Source organism: Phalaenopsis equestris, unplaced genomic scaffold (genome assembly GCF_001263595.1).
Source record: "Phalaenopsis equestris unplaced genomic scaffold, ASM126359v1 Scaffold000176, whole genome shotgun sequence".
Taxonomy (NCBI): domain Eukaryota; kingdom Viridiplantae; phylum Streptophyta; class Magnoliopsida; order Asparagales; family Orchidaceae; genus Phalaenopsis; species Phalaenopsis equestris.
The window spans coordinates 227,763-248,164 of NW_018164618.1; the positions used below are offsets into that span (position 1 = coordinate 227,763).

At 34.1% G+C, this 20,402-nt stretch overlaps 1 protein-coding gene across 3 annotated transcripts; it reads left to right on the forward strand.

Moving 5' to 3' along the window:
* The first annotated feature begins 1,523 nt into the window (after positions 1 to 1,523).
* LOC110022245 (bromodomain-containing protein DDB_G0270170-like) lies at positions 1,524 to 18,423 on the forward strand. Of its 3 annotated transcripts, XM_020721086.1 has the most exons (10): positions 1,524 to 2,021; positions 2,386 to 2,434; positions 2,569 to 2,647; positions 2,758 to 2,803; positions 2,889 to 2,987; positions 14,237 to 14,305; positions 14,824 to 15,193; positions 16,259 to 16,401; positions 17,280 to 17,427; positions 17,518 to 18,423. In XM_020721086.1, the coding sequence occupies exons 1-10, from the start codon at positions 1,596 to 1,598 to the stop codon at positions 17,685 to 17,687; spliced, it is 1,599 nt and encodes a 532-aa protein (XP_020576745.1). In that variant the 5' UTR covers positions 1,524 to 1,595; the 3' UTR covers positions 17,688 to 18,423. The 3 variants fall into 3 exon arrangements, with proteins under 3 accessions (XP_020576745.1, XP_020576743.1, XP_020576744.1); XM_020721084.1 differs by having other exon boundaries at positions 17,280 to 18,423; XM_020721085.1 differs by having other exon boundaries at positions 1,525 to 2,021; positions 2,389 to 2,434; positions 17,280 to 18,423.
* Positions 18,424 to 20,402: the final 1,979 nt, after the last annotated feature.

A 20,402-nucleotide genomic window follows, 5' to 3' on the forward strand; every position in this document is an offset into this window, starting at 1 on the left:
CGACGACTTACTGTCGGGTTTGCAGCTGTTACAAACTTATCTGTAAGCAAAACTGATGGTTAGCCGATGGACATTTTTACCGACCCATAATCGACATATAATCGATGACATAAGAAGCATCACACAAAAATGGCGGGAGCGACAATTTTCCTATAAGTAACCCGTTGGTTATAAAAAATGATGCTTAATCGAAGGTTTTACCTACGCCGAAAAACCGACGAGCGTTATACTTTTCTGATAGCTAACCCGTTAGTTATAAAAAATGATGCATAACCGACGAATTTGCCAGCTACCAAAAACTGACGGGTGCGACACTTTTTTTGATGTGTATGCCGTTACTATTATCTATAGAAGAACTAACAGTTATATAAAACGATGAATTTTCTCGAAAATTTTTTTGACATTAGATCATCGGATAACCGTTGGTGCATTTATACCGTTGAAATATCAATCAATTCAGAATTGCCGACAAGTGTTTTATCTACGATGATTTTTCTTATCATAACCAACTGATTGTAGCCGTCTCAAAAAACCTAAATTCCTGTATTGATCCTGCATAAAATTCTCTTTTCACCAACAAATGAATATTAAAGATAAGAGTCTTAACATAGAAAGAAGCATTTCTAAAAATTCTGTTATTTAATTTAAATCATAGATGAAAAACAATGATTTGAATATCCAAAAGATGGAATTTCTTCTTAATTTTATAAATAATTTTCTCAAAATGATAGAGAACCGGAAAATATTATTATGAAGAATAAAAAAGTAATAAAAGTAGTTATACATTTATTAAGAATATAATGAGAAAAAACACATTAAAAAATTTGTGTGTGAGTTTAAATTTCATAATAATCAAAGGTGCAACTAGCCTCTATTAATAAGAATATCACTAGTTTTATGGCCATCATGAATAATTTTTGAAGAGTGAACAATAAATTTAATGAAATAACCCTCAAACTAAATCAGCATAAACCATCCTACACAAGATAAACTTTCATAAAGGAAGCAATAAATATCTGAATGAGAATAAATTTCTTGTATTTCCAAAGACAAGTAATATCATCAATAATATGAGTGCTATAAATAACTTAAATACACTTAAAAGAAAGAAAAATATTAGCAGATAAATTCTAAACTCCATTGTTAATAACTTCATGAAGTTTGGTATTTTTATCAAGATTAAATTAAGTAAAAACATATTTTCCATAAAAATTAATAAGAGAAGATCGAGAAAGCCAAAAACTATATAAAAAAATTGCTATTAGAATTAATACGGAAAGTAATAAAATAAATAATTTTTAAAGAAACTTTCTATTACCCATAAATTAAAAAATTAAAAAATTATTTGATCACCTACAAATTCACAAATTTAATTAATTTTTGTTTAATTCTGAATAAATATATTTGTATGAATTTCGGATCCCATCACCCATTCCGCGTGCCCACATACGATCACGAGCAAACCTCTGGTCACGTGTCTATGGCGAGCCCCAAATACAAAAAAGAAATTCCAAGAAATTCGACCCTCGGTCATAGATAGAGAGGAGAGAATATAGCGATAAAGAGGGAATAGTGAGAGAAGGGGAGAGAGAGAGATGGGCAGACCAGTAGAGAAGAAGAGGAAGAAGAAAGGCCGCCCCTCTCTCCTAGATCTCCAGAAACGCAGCCTTCGCCTTCAGAAACAAGAAGAACAGCAACAGCAGCAGAAGCGAAACCCTAACCCTAGCTTCAACCCTTATGCCCGCTTCCATAACCCACCTGCCGTCCGCCTCGCCCACCGGAGCCGCAATCCCGATCCTGTACCGCCATCTCCGGAAGACGACGTGGATGATGCGTCTTTGGAGGCCTCTTTGGAGGACGATGAAGACGAAGATGAGCCCGCCGAGAGGAGAAAGGAGAAGAAGCTCAAGCTTGTTTTGCAACTACCTCACCCCGATGCCAATTCCTCCGATGCGGCCTGCTTCGCATCAGAATCGGATGGGGCTACAACCAACAAGCGGAAGATCGACGCTGTGAGAAAGGTCCGCTTGATTAACCAAAACTAAATGAAGAAAACTTAGTAACATTTATTATTATTATTATATAATTGGGGTTCGAATTGTCCTTCGTTTGCTCCATAATGCGGCGATCCAGTCTGCTGCAATGTAGTATCCCCAACATTTCATGGTTTTCGGGTATATATAGATTTGGTTGCTTGGGATTCGGGGTTTTGTTGGAGATCGGAATCAGTGCGTTTATTTCGGTGCGTGCTTTTGCCGGGTGGACCTGCTTGCAGAATAGTAAATATTTTAAAAATTCAACTTTTTTTTAATGCTCTCCCGCTCAGTCGCACTGTATATTTATGAGCATTCTTTCTGTTGACTAATTTTAAGATTTGTTTTGTAGCAGGCGGAAAGTAAAAATTCCTCTAGGAAAGCGACGGAAGCGCCGCAAGGTTCGGTGCTCGTACATTTATTTCATGAAAAAAAGATTTGAACTTTTTAAGGGCGACGATTTATCCATTTTGGGGGTTTGGGCGTGATGTTTATTCTTCTATTATTATTTAATCATTCTCCGTTTTGTGGGCAGGAGGGGCATCGGATTTGGGACCCACGACTTCTCTTCCTGACAAAAAACTATTGGAGTTCATCCTTGATAGACTACAGAAGTGAGTGCTTTGGTTTCTTTACGCTTTTGAATTTTATGGCTGTGGTACTGTAGCTCTGTGATCTGTATTAGCTGAGTTATTTTACCTGATTGGCTCGGCTTTGGCTTCAGGAAGGACACCTATGGAGTTTTCTCAGAGCCTGTAGATCCTGAGGAGGTAAGATTTTATTCTCTATGTAGTGATTAGTATTGTTTTGGTCTTTTTATGACTGAAAACTTATGGTTCGGTGATTCACATGTAGCTTCCAGATTACCATGACATCATTCAACACCCAATGGATTTTGGAACTGTGCGAAAGAGACTTTTGAGTGGATCTTATAGGAATTTGGAGCATTTTGAGGTGGGAAACAAATCTACAAGGTTATGATATTATTTGTTTGGTCCCGAGTTATGGTTTTGTTTCTGTTTCTTGCATAATGATTCCATTTTGGTAGAAGATTAAGGCGCCAATATGCGCGCTACTATGTTATTTTGGTATTCCTGTTAAGCTAGTGGTAGATTTTGAGGCAGTGAACAAGTTTTAATAATGAGAGGTGCCTTAATGAGGGTTTTTGAGCTTGATTGAAAGTTTAGTTTTGTAGTATTTGTATCTTGTCTTAGGTGTTCAATGTTCAATTTCGAAATTCATTCCTCAATTTTATAATTTTTTTATCTTTATTTGTGTCAGTCTATTGAAATTTGTTTACAATTTTATCCTTGAGGAAATTTTAAACAGAACCATTTTAGTAAATATATCGTGTCCAGATTGCTAAGGTGTTGCTGTAAGAATAGTAAAAATTGAATAGTCTTCCATGGATTGTTTGTGTTTAACTACGCTGATTTGGTTAAAGACCTTAGAAATATGAGGGAATTATAGGAGATTTAAAAAAACTATTAGTTAATTGCTGTAAGCTTAGGAAACAAAGGGTGTTGTTTGTTGTTTCTTCTGAAACTTTTCTTATATCACCTTTCCTTTTAAGGAATGTTTACATTATGGTTAGGAATAGATAAAAATGTCAAAATGGTTCATTGGCTCTTTGCATGGGGGCTTTTTGGTCCTAGAGTCTGTAAAAGTGGCCAATTTAGTCCCAGGCTTTTAAAATGGAGGTTAAAATAGTCTTCTTAAGGGACTATTGCAACCCATATTAAAAGATAATGGTGATTAATATGACACTTTCATAGACTCTGGGACTAAGATGGCCCCATGTAAATAGTCAAGGGACTATTTTGACACTTCGCTCGTTAGAAATATTTACTAGATGGTTAAAACAACCGATTGATGCTTTCTTTGAGCATTTGATATTTTCGAAAATTAATTTCTACTTTTTAATGTTACTTCCTAGTTGAGAAACAATAAGACAATTGGTTTTTGGTATGTTAACTTCTTTTGAGATGGTAATTCAATGACTAATTTGTAATAACATATAGCTATTGAACCAGAGAAGATGATTGATTTCATTTGTTGAAATAGATGCTGATCTTTCTATGTTTTCTGACAAAATTGGGTTTAACTTTGTTTTCCTTAAGGTCACCTTTCTTTCATCCTTTTAGATGTCGAGGAGGGGGGATATGTTGCTTGTTTCTGTTAGTTTGACATTTTTGATTTAGTTTGCTTTCTTCAAACTATTTCAGCGTGCAATTAACATGGATATGCTGTCACTTAACTATATTTTCTTCCTAATTACGTCTACATTATTTGATCATAATGTAACTAGTTCAATAGTTTATGGCATTAGCATTTTTGTTTCAATTATTGTAGTTTTCCAACATTCTACCTTCTATTGCGGCAAAGCATAAGTAACATGTCACACAATTCTTATGTATTCACATATCTAACACCCAAATTTTGATATTTACACTTATAACTCCTTGTTATCATAAATCTCTGCATGAAAAGTTATATTTCAATTTTTAAAAGGCAGTGATGGTGATATTTTTGACGTGATGTTAAAAATTTGAGTGAGATGCATATAAACATGAATGTGTCGGTGTTAGATATTTTAACACATAAGAATTGTGTGTTGTGTATGCAAATGACCCTTTTTATAATAAGGCTACTTTTCTTTTGCCTATTTTTATATCATTACTTGTTTTTCTTATCCTCTTCATTTCTTTTGCAAAACAAAAATTTAGAGCACATTTCAGTCATAGCATTTGTGTATGTATGCTCTTAATTGTTATTGATATTTTCCCAATTGAACCTTACAATTTACATCTCTTTTTGGAAGTCTTTTTTGTTTTGTTTTCAAATTTGAACTATTCTTAGTGCTTAGAATGTTCATATTCCTACCTAGCTTTGGGTGATATGTAAATAAATAAGAGTTGTGTGGTATGTATGTAAATTTCCCCAAATAGAAAGGAGATAATCCGATAACTTGAAACCCTCACTAAAGTTCTTAATGGAATCATATTGTTACGTTAAAGCTCTTAAGAAAGAATTTCGAAAGGAGCCAGCAATACACTTCCAACAAATGGTTTTCGAAGCTCCCACAAAAGAAGATCTAGCGAGAGGAAGCGACCAAGTTACTTCCAAATCACTTGAAAACAAGTTCCAATTATTTCTCTTTAATTATTCATCAATGTTTCAAGTGCTACATAACAAGTCATGGAAATAATGCATATTGAGCATGCGGATGACCAACTCACACTAAACGTAAAGCTTTTGAAACACCCTCGATTATAATACTTGAATGAACTGAGGGATAGATGGAAAAGAGGACGGTCTATCCATGGCATAGAAGGAAGTAGAGTGTTTATATAAAAAGAAAAATCACATGACAATTATGTCGTATGAAAGGTTTGACCACACCTTAATTGTTAAAAGATTCACATTTAATCACATGGCGCTTTATAATGAGGAGAAAGTCGGCCATGGACTTATTATTGAATTGATTTTGATTGAAGGCTTTTGATTTATCATGATCATCCCACACTTTTCTTATGAGGTTGGAGGTAGACCATACAAGAAATGGAAATCCAACTCTCTATTGTATAAACACTTGATCTCTATGCAATAGATCATTATTTTCATGCTTGATGTTGGGTTTCTATTCTTTATCAAACATGGCAGTGTACAAGTAAATTCTTGAGAATAAAAGGTATTGTGCAACATAAATTTGATACATCATGTAGCACTCTACTCGAATTTATGGAGAATGACGATAAATCAAGCTCACCCCAAATTATTAGTATCTTAATCTATCAACTATCCTGATATTGTTGTCACTTGAAATAATCATCAAATTCTAACCAAACTGACTAGAACTAGGTATCATTCAAGTTTAGTATTGGTGGTAATCGACATAATCCTTGAAACATTTCCAATTACAAAGAACAACTAAGAGGATCACACGTCTGCTGCAAAACCAATGCAATTCAAGCCTCTTTTTCTTTAATATTTGTGACTCCATTTATATAAATTTGTAATTCTCCATAGAATGTGGAAATGGATCGGCCCTTCATGATTTGGCAATCTTAGCATAATCAAATAGAAGACCCAAGTATGGTAACAGATATTAAATTAGTTAAATTCCCTATAGGAATATATGAACTTGTAATTGAAATTAGCTAGCAAATATCTGATTTTTCATTTGGTATGAAAGCATTTCACTTTCGATCATTCTCGCATATTAAGTTGATGATAAGATCCACATCAACATCAAAGACGATATTACTGTGATATTAGCTGTTACACCATAATCTCAGTCTAAATGAAGAAAACATGCTCTAAATGTTCATGGAGGGGAAGTTGATACACCCACAACCACTTTTCTTAGATAAACCTTTAGAATAGCTTTTATTGTTATGCATGTAGAAGCCAAAAGGAGGTTTCATTGACCTTGCAACTTTGATTGTTTGCAGGTCAATGCTAGATAAATATATTTTTAGATGCTTATGAAACTTAGATACACAGTTAAATTAAGTCTTTTTTTAAAATTAAAATTTAGCCTAGTTAAAGCTATTAGTGACTCTTAAAGAAGTCATGCTTGTTTTAGATAAGGGTGCAGGCAGACGTTAATTTAGGCTTTGTTTGGCTAAGCTTTTATTTTTTTACAAGTTTTAGCTTTATCACAGTAAAGAGAAACATAATCAGTTGATTCATTATGATTGTGGAATTGAAGTATAGAAGCTAGATTGAACCACCTTGATTAATTAACATTGTCAACATAAATGAAGCCTTCAAACATCTTCGTAAGTATAGATTTACAGCTAGAAATTTTTGAATTTTACTCAAATTTTGATAGAAATTTATTATTTATCTTTGTAATGGTCTTCTAATTAATTTTAGTAGAGATAGCATTTGCATTCACTTCTTTTGACAAAATAATATACTCATCACAATTGATAAATGAAAAAAAAATGCCAAAATAGACCCCTGGCTCATTGTAAGGGATATTTTAGTTTATAAATGTGAATTTAGTTCTCATTTTTTTTTTTAAATTGAATTGAAATAGTTCTTAATGAGGTTTATTTTAGTTCCCATTAAAACAATATGGGGACTATTTTAGCACTTTACTCATTGATAAATATACTGTTAATCATCTCAAGAGCATTTGCATGTAAAACTTTGAAAAAAAAATTATTATTTCACATATTGTCAAAGAAATAATATGTTACGCCAGTGCGTAGCCTAAGGATAATTTTGTCATCTATTAGTCTAAGGGCAATTTAGAATTTTATTATTTATTTTTATTTAGTATAAATATGACTAATATGTTTAGGGTTAGGGGATGCATGAGATGGTGGTTGTGAGTTTTAGGTTTAGGGTTTGGGAGAGATTTCCTACCTCTCGAATTATAGGAATTGAGAGAGATCGCCTATCTCTCGAATTGTGCCTATCTCTCGAATTGCCTATCTCTCGAATTGTAGGTGCTTATTTTGTATTCAGGTTGAATGTTTCATGTTCTTGCAATAAATTATATGTTTGCCCTAATTTCTCTTGAAAATCCCGTCAAATTGTATCAAATGGTATCAAAGCGTTAAATTTTGGGAAGCCAACATCCGGATTGCGGCATACATGTTGACAAGCGGTAGAAATCGAGGCTGCAACTCTTGATAGAATTCCACAATATAGTCTTTGATCTTGGGAAAGAGTGATGTGATCTTGGCGAAAGTAGACATTTGCAAATAAACTTCCTATTGTAGCAGCGACGCTACAATCGCTATCAAGCCTTTAGAATTGATGACTAGCGAAAAGACCATGTCAGATTGCGGCTTACAAAGATGATCCATCAAGTTTGGGCTCAGTGGACAACAGATCGAGATCTTGTAATAAAATCATATTTTTTTTCCATATCGGGAAGCCAATGATGGGATCGGTGTGCGTACAGGAAGAAATTGATCAACATGCCTGAGACGCTGTAGTCGGGATCACGTACAGAGACCCAAAACACCCCTTTCTCCTCCCACTCCATCCTCGCAAAGCAGTCTCAGTTAGAGCTAGTTGGGAAGATGGGATCTTCAAATCGAGCGTGAATCTGCATCAATTGGGGCGTGCTCTAAGATTTCTTAGAGCTAGCCAAGCATGCGCTAGGACTTAACTGTGCAACTCCAATCTATATAAGATGCAAGCAGCGGGATTGTTGCATACTACGATGAGAATATCGCGATACAACATTCACGTTAGCTGTGAAAACGGGATCGAGGCTCTACATTAGCTTTCATGACCTCTTGAAACAATTCTGATTTATGCTAGTTGGGAAGCGACGATTGAATTTTAGAGTATAAGGTTCTGCCTTTGTGATAAAAAAAATTGTATTGGGAGATGAAATAAAAAAAAAAGTAGACAGTTTGGAGAAGAAATTGGAGGAAGATATAAGTCAACTTAAATCCGTGATAGAGGAAAAGTTCACCATAAATGAAGGTTTTTCTCCATGATTATAAGTTTTCTTCCATGGAAAATCAATTCGGCAGCTTGGAAGAGATGATAATGAAGTTTATGGAGATGCAGTCCAAGACCCTGCCTATGACTCAATTTGCAAACCATAACTAAATTTGGACTAGAGATTCTATGGCTAGATCGAAAGAAAAAGAGATTGAACGTGAGTAATATGAGGAGGAAAGCATCCACCATCAAGAACTCCCCTATATGAATTCAATTGGGGGTTGATTAGAGATTTTAGATGGAGGGGTTTGAGGCGAAGCATGGAGGGGAGGTTATGCAAGTGGTTGGGAGAAATACATGGAAGGAATAGTTTGATCTGAACGGACGAGATGAATTGAAGGAGACAAGATTGAATGAAACTCAGAAGCGGATTCCGACCAACATTTGGGAGGGAATTGCATAGCATTTGGGGTTTGGGAATGAATGACAACCAATAGAACGGAACGATGTGCAATTCAGGGTTGAAAAAGATTACTTCGAAGAATCTCGGCCTGAAACATGGAACCATGGTGGTTGGCATCCTGGTGCAGGGTTGAATCTAACTGTTTCGATACCCTTTGCGATGACAGCCTTCCGTGCGGAAGGTGATTCAAGAGTAATGATAGTGGCCAAGATCATATAGCTTTGTGTGAGCTCTCTCTAGCCTAGCCTTGAAAGTGAAGAAGCTGGATGAGAGTGTTTTTATGTGGATTATCGAGCTGTGAATCAAGAAACACTATCTGACAAATGTCTTATTCCGGTGATAGAAAAGCTACTGGACAAATTGTTTGGGACTGTTGTGTCCTCCAAGATTGATCTGAAGACAACATCAATAGAGTCTGAGGTGGTTGAAGGCTCTGCACAAGCCTATATTGCATACTTGTGCGTGTCAATTCAAATTTATGATTACATGGAAATGGTTCCCACATGATGACTCCATGTGAGAGCCATACTACTTGATCCGGCAGCAATTTTGTCCACCTTGAGAATATTATGTATTTTTTGGAGGGGAGTATTGTCACGCCGGTGCCTAGCGTAAGGGCAGTTTAGTCAATTATTGGTCTAAGGGCAATTTAGTCATTTATTGGCCTAAGGACAATTTAGTCTTTTGTTTTTTGTTTTTATTTACTATAAATATGGCTATAAAATTTAGGGTTAGGGGTTACATGAGATTACAAATTGTAGTCTTAGGTTCAGGATTTAGGAGAGATTTCCTACCTCTCAAATTGTAGGAATTGGGAGATATTGCCTACCTGCTTATCTTTGTACTCTTGTTGAATGTTTGATGTTCTTGCAATAAAATGTGTTTATCCAAATTTTTGTGAAAATTTGTGCCAAATCGCATCATAATAATCAATCATAATGTTCTTTTTGTGGCAATGAAGATCTGTTGACCTAAAGGACCAATCCATCCATCAAACTAGAAAGAGATATTACTGCTCACCTAACCACAACAAATATACTTCTTGGCTTAGACATTGCTAGAAACTAGTATTTTTTCACTGGAGGGATTCCCGTAATATTGCTCTTAATGAGGCTTGAATGATTTTTTTGAGAATGCTTGGAATGAAGAAAAATTTCGTGCGTTATGCCAAAATTTACACCGATGCTTGACAGTGAAGGAATGGGTGTGATTTTCAAAAGACTTGATACCAAAACCCCCCTTTTCTCTTGCCACACAAATAAATTTGTTAAGAAATCTATCAATACAATTAAAATTCAGAAAATTTACAAACATACTACACAATTTTTGTTATTTACATATTGAACACCTAAAATTTAATATTTATATTTAGTGTCATGAACCTATACATAAAATGGTGTGTTTTATGTTTGAAAGTTAATAAAAGTGATATTGTTGATGTAATATTAAAGATTTGATTGTTATTTATGTAAATATGAAAGTTTAGGGGTTTGATATATAAATACATAAGAATTTTGATATGTATATGAATGCCCCCTTAAGATTTTTCATAGTGGGACCAAGGGCTTGTGAAATAGATGGAGTAATAGAGCTGAAGGCACAGTTAGTCAAAATTAACCTACCTCGATTGGAATAAAATGATTAATCCCCCATCTACAAATGTATCTTTGAATTTTTTGAAGGATTTTATATAAATATTAGACTTTTTGTGGCCTTTAGGAAGAGGGTCGCCAAGATAATTTGTTTAACTTTTTCTGTTTAAATTTACACATGTTTAATAAAAAAATTAAGGATGATATACATACATACCACTCAATTCCTATGTATTTACATATCTAACATTTAAACTTAAATTTTTACATACATACCACCTTATCTATATATGGAAAGGTGTACTTAAAGTTGCAATGGTGGTATTTTTGATGTGATCTGCAAGATTTGGGTACTGCAAATGTAAAAAGCAAAATTTAGCGATTAAACATGCAATAACATGTGAATTGGGTGGTAAAATTAATCTTGCTAGACTTACATTTAGCATGATCTGGTATATTTTTTTCCATTTAGAAATTTATGAATTAATCAAAAAAAAATAATTACAAAGTCATGTAAGTTGGTGGGACTTGGTCTACTTTTTTCCTCTCGTTTGTGCACCCCTTGTTGTTGTTCTACATAAGATTATATGAGTTAAAAGTAATTATGATGAATGATCAACTATTTGATTGGCATCAATCCCAACAGTCGAGCTCTTTTTTATTTTGAAGGGAAATTTTTTTTTTCAAATTTCAAGCACATGCATACATGCATACATACATACACATATATCTATATATATTGAGAATAGTGTTAAAATAGTTCCATATCGTTTTGCACTTTTAGTCCCATTATTTATAGAAGTGCCAAATTAATCCCTAAAATCTTTTAATAGGGGCTGAAATGGTTATTCATAGGACTCATTCCAGCTCATTAAAAGAGTATAGGCACTAGTTTGACATTTTTATAGGCTTTAGGACTAAAATAAATTCAATATAAATAGTAAGGAAATTATTCTGACACTTTATATATATTATTAAAATATGTTATGTAATATTTTTGAAGATATTTTGGATACCAATTGTAAAAGCCCGAACTCTAACCCATGAAGATATTGTCTTCCTTGGCCTGATGGCCGCATGGGTTTGTCTCGTTGGTGTAACTTCTCAATAGGTTATCCATCCAGGGTTGCTCCCATTCGAGCACACTTTGAACTTTCTAATGTAACTCCTCTTTTACACCCAAAGACGCCTTGATATTTAAGGGTTCAACTTCTTTCTACTTAAGGGGTTTTATAATCTCCCCACTTAAGTAATTGATGTCCTCGTCAGTTTTCTCAACTCATAATCATTCACTAGGCACATAGGATTCTAAAGTTGACCCCTACAGATTCAAGTGATGGCACCTACCATGTAACGTTTGTCCCATCTTGGGTTCAAGAGGTAGCTCCCATGGTGTAGGACGTTATTCTGTATGACAATTAGTACCCGTGTTCCGACTGGTGTAAGGATTTGATACCATTTGTAATAACCTGAACTCCACTCATGAAGACATTTTTAGCTTTGGCTTGACGGCTGCATGATTTTTTCTCATTGGTTTAACTTCCTAGGAGATCACTCATCTCTGGAGTGCTTCCATGCGATTATGCTTAACTTTGAATTTTCTAATGATATTCCACCGACCAAAAGATGCATTGATTTTTAATAGTTTAGCTTCTTTCTGCATAATGGATTTCACACCAACATTGGTGTAACATTGTAAATGACAATCTTTATCAAGTGGACCTCCCATCTTACAAGAAAAAGCAGTAGGTTAATGCTGTCCTCGCAGGTTACCAATATTTTTAACTAGAAAGAGGATTATAAAACTGTACATAACTTTGTGGACCTTCATTGATCCCTAATTCTCAACAAAAACCGTGTAAAATAGAATATTTATATCATATTTTATGATTCTTTTTCTCATTCGTTTGATGAATTATCATAGTTTGTGTATTTTTTTACTGCCTGAACTTGGTTTGAAAGTTGTGTGTTTTGCTGGTGTGAGTCCTTTTTTCTTGAATGTTTTGTTCCTCTTCATATAATGATAGATTAGAGTTGCTACTTATAATACTCTCATAATGTTATGTATAGTTGGTGCCATATCCATAATGTGTACCGGTGAATTTGGAAAATTTACTTACATACCACACAATTGTTATGTATTTACATATTTAGCACCCAAAGTTTCATATTTAAACTTATAACATCTTCGTGCTATAATCCTATGCTTGAAAAGGTGTATTCCACTTAAAAAAAAAGGTATTCTTGGTTGTATTTTTGACGTCATGTTAAGGATTTGAGTCATATGTATGTAAATATGAATATTTGTTGTTAGGTAGGTAAATATATGAGAATTGTGTGGTATGTATGTAAATGCCCCTAATTGTTTTGCAAATGTGCTAGACATGGCATTGTGTTGATAGATTGATTTCATAAAGAACTTCCCATATTTGATTGAGCTTTGAACTGGGATGTATGTAGGCTCTAGTACTGATAAAGACCCATAAATTATCCTCATGGCTTGATTATTGTTTTAATCAGCTGATTATTATCACTCGCATATGATGAGAATATTACTGGCAAGCTCTCGTTGTGCGCTGAGGGATATGTTTTACATTTCATAAAAAAAAGCGATGTTATGAAACCTAATTTTGTAGCTTAATCTCTTGTGAACTTGGTAAGCTATATTAGATAATCTGCGTTACTTTTTACATAACCACACAATCCTCTTATATTTACATATCTAACACCTAAAAATTATATATTTACATACTTAGCACTAATATTTTTGGCATCGCATAAAAATACCACTATCACATGCCTTTAAAAGTGAAAAACACATTTTCATGCATAGGTTTTTAATATTAAGTCTTAGATGTGTAAATACATAGGAGTTCTGTGGTATGTATGCAAATTTTCCTTTTTTTTATCCAACACAGAATTATTGTTGCAACAATTGTATACCAGCTGCAAATTCCTTGATTCCCTTCTCCATGGGATAAATATGCATGTTAGATTGTTTATTTTGATTAGAGGAATATAATTGATACCTTTGTTATTATAATTGTAGAACCTTAATACCTACGTTGATTCTTGTTTATGCTATTGCATAAATACCATAAATAACTGTCACAGAAAAGGTTTGTTTTGCAGTTTTCTTGATAGCCTACTAAGATAATTGTCTGGTACATATCCAATGAAGATTCTAATTAAATTTTGAAATGTTTTGGGGGATTTTAAAACTATTATACCATAAAGCCTTAAACTTCGTGGATTGATAGAATTACACACAATCATACGTTATGCATTTGTCCTTAAAATTTTAAATGGAAATGTAACATTTGCTGTCGTTATAAAATCACTTGATCTGAACAGATTTTGCTCTGAATTTGCCAGTTATTTGTGCTCAAGCTGTAAACTATGGCTTGCTAGAATTCTTTGGTATTCTTGTTTGAGAAATTTACATCCATACCACACATTCTTATGTATACATATCTAGCACTCGAAGTTTGATATCTACATCTATATCATCTTGGTGTCATAATAAAGTTTCGCATGAAAAAGTGTATTTTATTTTTAAAAAGATGGTGATGATGATATTTTTGATGTAATATTAAAAATTTGAGTTGTATGCATTTAAATATGAATGTTTAGGTGTTAGATAAATGCCCTTTCTTATTTTCATCAATCATATTGTCTTTCTATAATTCTTTGGAAACCTAATTTTTTTATTTTATGTTGTACACATGCAGAATGATGTCTTTTTAATAAGCTCAAATGCCATGCGTTACAATGCACCAGACACAATTTACTTTCGGCAGGTAATATTATTACCAAACTGTGTTGATAATATATACTGAAGTAAAGTGTTGAAATTGTCCTTTGACTATTTAACTTGGGCAAATTTAATCCCATAGTATATAAAATAACTTTTTAAATTGGACTGAAATAGTTCGTTGTGAGAACTATTTTTACCCATTTAAAAGAGTATGAGGACTAAATTGATATTTTTATAGACTTTGGGATTAAAATGACCATTGAAAAGAGTCATTGGACCATTTGACACAAAATTTCCCCCCACTCTTTGTAGTGGTCCAATTTAGTCCCGGGGGTGTCAATTTAGTCCCAAAATTTCTTGATGAGGGCTAAAATAGTCTTCCTTAGGACTATTTTAACCTATATTAAAAGTATTTGGGAATTAATTTGATATTTTTTAGACTATGGGATTTAAATAACCCAATATAAATAGTCTGGGGGCTATATTGACACTTTTTTCATACTTACTATATAAGCTGTTATTTCTCAAAAAACGTGTGAATAAATTGTTTCTCCTTTGCAGGCACGATCCATTCACGAGTTGGCTAAGAAAAGTTTTGCGAATTTACGACAAGAGAGCGACGATAATAATCCGGAGCCGAAAATAGTACGCAGAGGTCGGCCTCCCGGTACCGGAAAAATCAATATAAACCGGCCGGTTGCCAGACCGCTAGCTGAGAGAGCTGGTTCGGAGTTTTCTTCAGAAGTTTCACTTGCTAATACTTCCAATGGCAACCTTTCTTCAGGCCCGGTGAATGATTTGCTGAGAGGAGGATCGGGATCTCACAAACCTGTATTAGTAGATTTATCTGCCAGGACTCATTGTTTTCAGAGTTCAGATTCAAATATTTTAAGCAGCGAACATAAATTGGAGAGAAGCGAAGATTATTCAGGTCTTTATACATACTTTGGCATCAATTTTAATAAAGTTGCTATTAATTTTTTAGAGGAATTTACATACATACTACTCAGTTATGTAACACATAATGTTTATTTTGCATATCTAACACCTATTGTTTTCTTTTTTTTCCATTTACTACTCAATTCTTTCCTATCACATCCAAAATATCATTATTTTATCTTTTAAAATGTGAAGATACGGAGGCGTCATGTATGTAAAGTTGATGTTTAGGTGTTATGTAAATACATAAGTATTGTGTGGTATGTAATCTTCCATTAATTTTTAGGGGCATTTACATGCATACTACATAACTCTATTATATTTATGCATGTAACACCTAAACATTCATATTTGCATGCATACTTCTCAAATCTTTACATTACTTCAAAAATATCATCATTATATTTTTGAAAGTTAAATGCATCTTTTCATGCATAAGTTTATGAAAACAATGTATTATAAGTGTAAATATTAAACTCTCGGTGTTCGCGATGTAAATACATAAGAACTGTGCTGTCTGTATTTAAATTTCCCTAATTTTTATTATTACTTGCATCAGCATCTTGTGTGATAGCTGTAGTACTTGAGAAGACTATGCTCCGCCCCCAACGGTCTTTTAGATGGGTTTCTTCTTTATGACTGCGCTTAACTAAGACTTGAGGAATAAGAATACAGGATAAGGAAGATGCGAAGATTGAACAAAGACAGAGATGAATGAGATTGAAGCTTCAATTAATTTTTATGGACATTTGCACACAATTCATATGTATTTACATATTTCTCACCTAAACTTTCATATCTTCACACATAATACTCAAATCTTTAATATCACATAATAACAAAATAGAACTATTACCATTTATAAAAAGTGAAACAACACACCTTTTCATGCGCAGGTTTAAAGCATCAAAATGCTATTTATCTGAATATCTAAGTTTAGGTGTGAAATACGTGAATACATTAGAATTGTGTGCTATGTATATTATTTTACCTAATTTTTATTGCTTTCTTAAATTCTTATGTTGAATTTGATCTCATAGGCCCTACTATCTTTCAGGGACCGTATTGAAAGGTTCCTCAAAATCTGGAAAGAAACTTTCTGCGAAGGATGAGAATTTTCGAGATATAATTAAGCATTGCCAGCTCTCCTCCATGCCTGCGTTGACAGCTCCTGCTGGAGATAGAAAAACTTTGGTGCCGGTGAGTGCATTTTTAAATCAGTTCTCCTTTGTTTTAATAATTTAACTTCTCAAGTAGTCCTCAACAAATGTTGATTTACATACCACTCAATTCTTATTTATTTACATATGTAAAACCTAAATTATAATGTTTACATGTATTTATTTTACCTGTGCATGAAAAGGTGCACTTCACTTTTAAAAGTTGATGTGATCTAAGAGATATGGGTGATCGAGATGTAAAAAAGCGAAGTTTGGCCATTTGACACTTGAATACATAGGAATGAGTGTCACCCCTAAATAGGAAGATTTACATATCATTTGTAGACATACCATCCAATTCCTACGTATTTATATATTTAACGTCTAAACTTTACTTCCAATTTATACTGTTGAAATCTTTCATATCACATAAAAAATAACAGCATTTTAACTTAAAAAAATCGAATTACAGCTTTTGATGCATATGTAAGGTGGCAGGCATGCATGTAAAAATTGAAGTTTAGATGTTAGATATGTAAATGCATAGGAACTGAGTGGTATGCATGCACATCTTCCTTTTGGGTTGAATTCATAGAACTGACGCAGAATAGTTAGGACTTGGGACAATGCTGTTACTGACGAGAATTCATAGGTTTTTCTGTTGAACACTTTACATAATAGAACACAATTCTTATGTATTTACACGTCACAACAAAACTTTCATATTTACACACATTGTACTCAAATTATATTATTACATCAAAAATCACACTATTAACCTTGTTTAAAATGAAGTACATCTTTTTATAGATAAACTTAAAGCACCAAAGTTTTAAGTAAATATGAAAGTTTAGGTGTGAGATGTGTAAGTAAATACATCATAATTTTTTTCATTTTTTCTGGCATCTTTTGTATCAGGTTGGGCTTCATATGGAGTTCGCCTATGCTCGGAGCCTCGCTCGCTTCGCTGCCAACATTGGCCCTATCGGCTGGAAATTGGCCGCCAAACGGATCGAGAAGGCGCTGCCTCCTGGAACAAAATTTGGACCTGGGTGGGTCGGCGAAAGTGAGTTTCCTCAGCCATCTTATAAGCCCCCTTCGTCCTCAACACCTTCCTCGGCTGCATCAGGAGATGATCCATCTTCAACTTCTGCAGCTGCCTTTGACCGATTTGTCTATGCCAATGAGGCGAAAGATTCATTCCAGCTTCGTCGGATCGTGCATTTGCAACCTCCAGCCAATGGATTCAAAGCTCCGTTCTCGCCCAAGCTGTATCAAACGAAGTTCACCGCGTCGAATGTCAGTCAAAGCAGCTTTGGTTTATAGGAAACAATGGCTATAGCAACAGCAGAAACAATTCTGGTCATCAATGGATTCCAATCTCTACTAAATAGAAGGGGAGTTGCCGACCTCCGGGCACAAACCATGGAATACCCTTGCCATTCTGGTGAAGTTCAACCACCTTACCGGAAATCTGGCAAGTCGATTTCCAGTCTGATCCTGTGTTGGAGTTGGGAATCATCTCGTCGATATGGATTTTTGCTTTTCAGACTTGAGATTTTCTCCATTATAGAACAATCGGACATCGATTCGGCACACATGAAATTTGGTCACAATGAAGTGGGAGATAGTTTTCTAGAAGTTTAGGGAACCTTCTAGATGCTTCCAAGGATAAAATGCCAAAATAATCTCCTGATTATTTACATGGTGTCAAATTAGTTCTAAGAATTTTTAAATTGAGGTTGAAATATTCCTCCATGAGGGTTAATTCAACAAAATTAAAAGTGTGGGGGCTAATATGATATTTTTCTACTCTGAGAATAAAATAATCTCCTACAAAAAGTTGAATGACCAAATTCGACAGTTTTCTCCTGCTTCCGATTTCTTCAGCTTCCAGTGGCGATGGGTTACTGTTCATTGCTCTCAAATTATAAGTATAATTCATATTATAGCTTGGAAATTTTGAGATAGAATTGAGGCTTAATTTTTGTACAGATAAATTGATGTACAGAGCAGTGGAATGAAGTAGGGAATCTTATCTCTATATCAAATTCTTTTGTGCAATTAAATTTTGATCTGGTGAACAAAGTTTTTATTTCAGTAATTTTTGTTATTTTAGGATGACGAGCTACGTTGGTTTTCATTAATTATAATTTTGATAGTTTATGTATTGTTGTATTTAAATGAAGGGGCGTTTACCTACATACCACACAATTCTTATATATTTACATATCTAATACCCGAACTTAATTTTTACATTTCTATTACTCGAGTCTTTAATATCATTATTAGATATTATAGACTTCTATTGTTTTACACTATTTAAGGGTAGTTTAGTCATCTTGCTTATTATAAATATATATTTATTTTTTACACATGTAATGTGATTTTGATACAATTGAAACCCTAGTCACTTTTTATTGTATCTTCTCTTTTCCTATTTTATCTCAATTGCAATTCTTAACATGATATCAGAGCAAGTTCTGATCCAGCAAGAATTATTTCCCGTTCGAGCGATTGCGATTTGAGAACCCTCCGTTCGCTCGAAACCTTGTCGAATCTTTTTTTCTCTCTTAAGTTCCCATAGATACTCTCCGTTTTCTCTGGTTCACAGTTCTCACTACATTAGTTGCGTAAAAGGCATATCGAAGCCTCCCCTCCTTTTTCCAGTTAGCATGCCCCTCCGCTTTCGGATTTGCTGAAAGAATTGAGTTAAGCAGCCTCCCTTCACCAATCTCGTTCGCAAGAAGCCGCCAGTCATGCACATCCCTTCAGAGTCGATTGCCCTTGTAGACCTCTTTATCGATTGTGTTCGCGATTTGGCAAGGAGAAGACGAAGACTATCTAATTTTCAGTGTCATTTGCAGTCTCCAACGATAGACCCAATTGCAGTTCTTCGAGTGATCATTGTTATTGGTATTTGATCTTCATTTTCTTTGTTTTCTTTTTGTATTGATTAAAGTAGCAATGACTGGTGAAAAAGATGATTTTCTTAATTCAATTAGCGTGTAATCAAATTGACAAAATTACTCATATTGGAATTATGTATTGATTAGTTTTTTGAAAGACAAAAGAATGCGGGGTTATGTTTATGGAACCTCTGTTAAGCCTATAGATGAAGAAGATAAAAAATTTGAAGAAAGGTTAGAAGTATGAGAAACAAACAAATCAAAATAATCACTTGGATCAATAACTCAGTTTCATAATCAATCGGTGTTCAATTAGCAAAATATGAAACTGCCTAGGAAGTTTGAAATCATTTGAAAAGATTATATGTGCGGTTAAATTTTGCAAAACAATATCAATTAGAGATATGTATTTGTGCTCTTCAACAAAACAACATGAGCATCCAAGAATTTTATTCTGCCATGAATAGTCTTCGGGATCAGTTATCTCTTGCTGAATCTATAGAATTGAGAACTTTTAGACCATACACTGATCGTAGAGAAGAATAGTGATTTGGTTCAGTTTTTTATGGCTCTTCGAGATGATTTTGAAGGGCTTCGTGGAACAATTTTACTTTGCAATCCTCTTGCAATAGCGACTCAGAAGTTAATGAGTTATTTGCTGAAGACATTCGTCTCAAGTCTCAATTTGAGAAAGGAATGTAGAGAAAATGATCCTCCCCACTCCTAATCCATCTATTTTTGCAGCTACTCGTAAAAAAAACAAATATCATGGAAATGTTGGTTTTGATGAATGTAGCTTTTGTAACCAAAAGGGTCTTTGGAAAGCTCAATGTCCAAAGTTGTTGAACAAATCACAGTTGCAACAACAACTCAATCAGTTGCACCAACGAAGCTTCATAACCCCAACATCAAATGTTGCAGTTGTTGTTCCCACAATACTCTCTTGGTGCTGGACATGCATATTCTTTGGGCCCTACAGTAGCTGCACTTGCTGAGCACAACCACATTCCATTTCTGCCTCTTGAAATATAGGTTTGCTTTCCTCTAGCTCATAAGGTATATCTTCTTCCATTTGAATTCTTGAGTATCCCTTTTCCTCAAAGACTTAGACCAAAAACTTGATCAACATACT